Source organism: Nymphalis io, chromosome 26, assembly GCF_905147045.1.
Source record: "Nymphalis io chromosome 26, ilAglIoxx1.1, whole genome shotgun sequence".
NCBI classification, from domain to species: domain Eukaryota; kingdom Metazoa; phylum Arthropoda; class Insecta; order Lepidoptera; family Nymphalidae; genus Nymphalis; species Nymphalis io.
In genome coordinates, this window is record NC_065913.1 from 9,405,939 (window position 1) to 9,411,938 (window position 6,000).

At 40.9% G+C, this 6,000-nt stretch overlaps 1 protein-coding gene across 1 annotated transcript in view; it reads left to right on the top strand.

Moving 5' to 3' along the window:
- LOC126778579 (uncharacterized) overlaps nt 1-3,038 on the top strand; it is a 152,562-nt gene extending 149,524 nt beyond the window's left edge. The window contains exons 5-7 of the mRNA XM_050502255.1: nt 1,741-1,836; nt 2,278-2,405; nt 2,923-3,038. Of these exons, the coding sequence (XP_050358212.1) occupies nt 1,741-1,836; nt 2,278-2,405; nt 2,923-2,965 (267 nt within the window). The 3' untranslated portion in view covers nt 2,966-3,038. The remainder of the gene's footprint in view (nt 1-1,740; nt 1,837-2,277; nt 2,406-2,922) is intronic.
- The last annotated feature ends 2,962 nt before the right edge of the window (nt 3,039-6,000 follow it).

A 6,000-nucleotide genomic window follows, 5' to 3' on the forward strand; every position in this document is an offset into this window, starting at 1 on the left:
GCGACGTATATTTAACACCCCCCCCCCCCCCAGGACCTCTGGAGTCCGGCGAGTTCGCGGAGATATCCGTGCGCACGATATACCGCAACCGCGTCCCGTGCGGCAGCGTGCGCGCGGGACAGTCGGCATCGCTGGGCCTGGGTCGCTTCCCGCCGGGACTGCGGCAGGGCATGGTGCTGCTAGCGCGGCCGGGGGGCTACACCGCTGGACACGAGCGGCCCACCTTCGGAGGCTGTCCGCCCGGGACTTGCAGAGGACGACAGGTGGGTCGCTAATGCAAACCTTATTACTAAATAAAAACTTACATGTATTTAAGACAGAATATATATACGCGGCCAGTAGAGCTATTCTATAGTTTTAGATTCATCACTCTCCGGTGAAATGTTGACATGATGATGATGATGATGAGTGAGAGAATGTTCTTACAGAGTAGCCATACTGGTTGTAGCTTTATGTTTAAAATTATATTATACAAACGATTTAAAAAGGCCTTTTTGAATAACGTTTCTACCGCCATGGCAATACTTAGTATTATTGTGTGCTAGTTTGAAAGATGAGTTAGACAGTGTAACTATAGGCAAAGGAGACGTAATATCTTAATCCCCAAGGTTGATGGCGCATTACGATGTTAGGGGTGATTAATAGACTGTGACAAAGTCTATGGGTAGTGACGACCACTTACCATAAGGTGGTCATTTGCCAGCGTACCTATACGAAATTAAAAAGTGATATATTTTTTTATTTTCAAAATTCATTGTTACAGACATCAGAACTAGTCCAATCGTCGCAAGCTTCGGAGAAGACTCGAAAGAACGCGAGGAGACAGAACAAGAATATCCTCCAGGACATCGCCAACGTGAAGAACAGCCTCACGAAGACATCGGACACGAAGTGCACGAACGTGTACGTGTCGGACGACGGGAGCAAGTACAGCGACGCGCACGTGTCGAGCGATACGCAGGACAAGTGCGTGTGTGACGACCTGGTGTTCCTCGAAGACCCAAACGACCCTAGAGGCTGTATATACTTTCAGGTGAGCAGAAAACTCTACTCGTTTTTAAAAAATTAGCAAACCTTAGATATGCGATTCCATGCGATTCGCTACCAGCTCTGCTGTATTGTACACTACAAACACCTCGATCAATATATCTCTATATACAACACGACACTGTTACACTTAACTACTTGTATACACTTTAGTTTTACTTACAAAGTTCCGATAACAACTTCACAGATAACCAAAACGCTAAATTTTTCGCGAATCCATAGTCAATACCACAGAATATTAAGATTTCGACCAAATTTCAAAGTCAAAGTTGCTTATATACTCTACTTGCTATTGGAATCGACTATAGATTTGTATGTGTTTGCACAGTACATTGTGTGTGTGTGTTTTTTTTATCCGTAACAGCATGTGAATGTCCTGCTGCTGGGCTAAAGGCCTCCTCTCCCTTTTTTGAGCAGAAGGCTTGGAGCTTATTCCACCGCGCTGCTCCAGTGCGGTTTGATGGAATACACATGTGGCAGAATTTCAGTGAAATTAGACACATGCAGGTTTCCTCACGATGTTTTCCTTCATCGTAAAGTACGAGATGAATTATAATCACAAATTAAGCACATGAAAATTCAGTGGTGCCTGGACCATCTCGGCTGTTTTTTTTATATGCTAGCAATATTTGCACAGACTGTGCAATATAATATGTAATGCGGTCATGAATTAAATTTGATTGAATATAACAGGCATCCGTGCATGTCCTGAGACACTCCACGGCCATCTACCCAGGGTTCCAGTGCTCTGTGCATGTCGGGAACGTGCGTCAGACGGCCATTATCGAGGTAACGAATACATACATCAAACTCACTTTGCGGAGTGGAGTTAAATAGTTTAATTTTGGTATAGTTGGTGGTGTTGCGTAAAATACTTAAGTATGATAATGATATTTATTTTTTTATGTTATATTCCTGTTTAGCGGTAGAAGATCTGATGAGTGGGTGGTACCAACCCAGGCGGGTTTGCACAATGCCCTTACCACCAGTTACCACACACACTTATAATATATTCTGCCGCCAAACAGCAATAGCATTGTTGTTGGTGAGTAAAACAGTGTAACTGCAGGCACGAGGGACATAACATCTTAGTTCCCAAGATTGGTGACGCATTGGTGATGTAAGCGATGGTTAATATTTATTGCGGTGTCAATGTCTATGGGCGGTGGTGACCATTTACCATCGGGTTGCTCATCTCATCGCTGACCACGGGTATATTTTTCGCTTTAGGGTATAATGTCTCCGAACAACGTGCTGAGGGCGGGCGAGGGGGCCTCCGTGCTGTTCAGGTTCGCCCGCTGTCCGGAGTACCTCGTGCGGGGCCGCCGGCTGCTGTTCACGGCGGGGCTGGGGACCAGGTACCGCTCAACGAACCCAACGATAACTTCTAATTACAGTTGAATTGTTGAGCTAATAAAGTATATCGTCAGCTCAGTGTTGGTATCCGAGATTGCTAGCTGCACTGACTTTCACACATTTAATTTATAAGTGTTCGGTGAAGGAAATCCATGCATCGAAGCAGGTTGTGGAATAAGCTCAAACCTTCTCCTGAGAAGGAGAGGTTTTAGCCCAGCTGTGGGACATTTATATACTGTAACTGTTTTGAATCATGTTGGAATAAGTTTTGTTCTTAAGAAGAGATATCTTCGACCAACAGACACTTTTGTACTTTACTAGCAAAACCCGGTAGGTGGCTGTTAATGTGGTACAGCGCCATCTAGCGGCGTTACAACGAAGTGGATATTATAAAATCATCCATGAGACATACATCTAAATTTCAACTATGATGGTGATTCAAACGGTCCGAACTCTATTAATCACAAACAGATACACAAACAGCCATTTTTATATATTAACGAAATTGTTTTGTTACAGAGCCATCGGCCGGGTCACGCAAACCTTCCCGTACATACCATGAATTCTATAGAACACGGCTCCAATGTAAAATTCGAGATCTCTCTAGAATATTCTAGATAAATTAAATATATTAATTGTATCTGTAACTAGTTTTCTTGTCGTGTTCACTTCATGATTGCGTGGGGGGCGTTTCGCCTTGCGGATTAAATTTCAAAAAACGACAAACGATGATGGTATTTTTAAGTTACATAAAAACAGTGTTGCCAACCTCTTAGAAGCATCCTCCTGACGGATGAATTGAAACAAATACAAAATACATTTATAATATGATGTTAAAAAAAAGCAAATCAAGTACTGCAAGTAGCATTAGTAAACTTGAAATATACTCAATTAAATGAAGCTGAAGAGTTAATCCCCGGAGAAAATTTCTTTAAAAAATGTTCCTCCTAAAAAATGTCTAACCTGAAAATATCCTATTTGATTTCATCTGACATAGCCTTTCCATATTCTAGCGTACGTAACACACCTCTGGGGTGAAGCTATCGACAAGCATGGAGAATCGTTGGCTGTCAGCCTCGATATCTCCAAGGCTTTCGACAGGGTCTGGCACAGAAGTCTTCTCTCCAAGCTACCGGCATATGGTCTGCCTGCTCAGCTATGCACCTGGATTGCCAGCTTCCTACACAAGCGTAGCCTTCGTGTTTTAGTAGATGGTTGCGCTTCACAATTCTATGTAGTGAATGCTGGGGTCCCCCAGGGATCTGTGCTATCTCCCACACTCTTTCTTTTGCATATTAATGATATGCTCTCCCTTGGGAACATACATTGCTATGCAGACGATAGTACAGTGCATGGTGGATGCCACGGACGCGCAGTGGCTGGGCGGGTGGAAACTGAGGAGAGGCGGGAGAATCTTGTCATTGAACTCGATAGGACGTTAGAGCTCATCGCCAAATGGGGCTCTGATAATCTTGTTGAGTTTAATGCCAAGAAAACACAGGTATGCGCTCTCACGGCGAAAAAGTCAACATTTTCCCCTCTTCCCTCCCTCTGTGGTACTCCGCTGGTGATGCAAAGCAAAATCGCCATGCTGGGGATTGACGTTCGCTGCGACCTTAGTCCAAGGGATTACATCGAGGCTGTTATAAAAACAGCTTCACGGAAACTCGGAGTTCTGAACAAGGTGCGGCGATTTTTCACGCCACAACAACTGTGCTTGCTGTACAAAACACAGGTACGGTCTTGCGTGGAATATTGCTCGCACCTTTGGGATGGCTCTGCTAAGTACCTACTTGAGGCCTTGGACCGGTTGCAGCGACGTGCCGTACGCATTATTGGCGACGTAAAGGTCACAAACACCCTTGAACCTTTACAATTGCGTCGTGAGATAGCAGCACTGAGCGCTTTCTATCGACTGTATCACGGCGAGTGCTCTGAGGAATTATTCTCTCTAATTCCCGCTTCCCCCTTCCTTCTTAAGTCCACGCGAGCTGGTTCTCGATGTCACCGCCTAACTGTGACATCAATTCCATCGCGCACAAAGAAATTTGGCAACTCCTTTCTTTGCCGCACTACCAAAGAATGGAATTCCTTACCAGCTCACGTGTTCCCCTCCTCTTACAACCCGGGTTCCTTCAAACGAGGCGTGAAGAGGCATCTTGCGGGCCGGCAAGGCGGGGACGGCTAGTACAGAACATTCTTCCCGACTGTACTGGCCGTCGTCGCGTTTGGACTCTACTACCACTTACCATCAGGTGGAGTAGAGTCATTTGCCATCCCGGGGTATATAAAAAAAAAAATATATGTGATCGAGCAAATTTTCACTCATAACTCATTTTTATTCAGTAAGTTAATTAATCAGTGTCAGAGTTTTTATTACGTATATAACATACATGCAAAACGTCTATGCTTATGTATAAATAATATTGCAATATATAAAGGCTTATATATATATATGAAAATATAATACATCCAATTTCTAGTTAATATTAAATATTTATATAACTAGGTTTATGAAATAACGTACATACACAATGGATATTACATCTTGGTTCCCAATGTTGGTGGCACATTGACAATATAAATGATGGTTAATATTTCTTAAAACGCCAATGACGAGGTGGAGAATTACCACCAAAATTACATTAGCCTTCCTATTCGAAATTAAAAAAGAGAAACAGAAATCACAACAGTAAAAGGTTTTAAGTCTTTATATTTGAAAATATGCACATTCAAAAACATTAAATTCTTAGTTTGCCTATCTACCCTTCCGTGACGCCACGGTGACAGGACTATGATAATCTTATCGTATGTTAAATTGTTACAATAATAACTTATTTAGAAGTTAGTTGACTTAAAATTTCAAATAAACTGAGATTTAAATTAAATATTCTTATTTAAATGTAAAATAGCACTATGTACGTGTTAATATTGTATTTAATACAACTTTTACAATTAGTTGAAATGTATATTTAGTATATTCCAATCGTAGGAGTAAATATAAACTAATTTTATATTTCCATATCCCGTGATAGTCGCTAATAGCTCAGCTTAACTACTTTCTCGAATAAAACGCAATTTTTTCGCAAATCCATAATGAATATCACAGATAACTCAAAATCTCGACCAATGATATCGCACCAATTCAATTTCAGTTGTTAATTTGCCTTTGTCTACTCTTGAGGCTTTAATACACTAGTTATTTTCTATTTAAATGAAATAACATATTTATATGCATACATATATAACGTAACATTTTTAAAATGATAATCACGCCCCAAGGAACAAATCTTTAGGTTTGTATTTTTTTTTGTTAATGGTAGCTCTTACAATGCCAATGTTACTTTTGCATTATTAAGCCGCGCTGATATGTAAAACTCCAATAACAATTGATTATAAATTTAAAACAATAATGTTGTACAGTAAAATAATTTTTGTATTTATTTAAAAAAAAAAACATGCTTAGTATTTTAAAAACACAAACGTCATGACGCCATTTTGAATTACAATTTTGGCGCCATTAATATAATCACTACCACAAGAGGTAAACCAAAATTAGCTTTCATATTGTTAGTATTTAAACTTTGTAGATTAAAT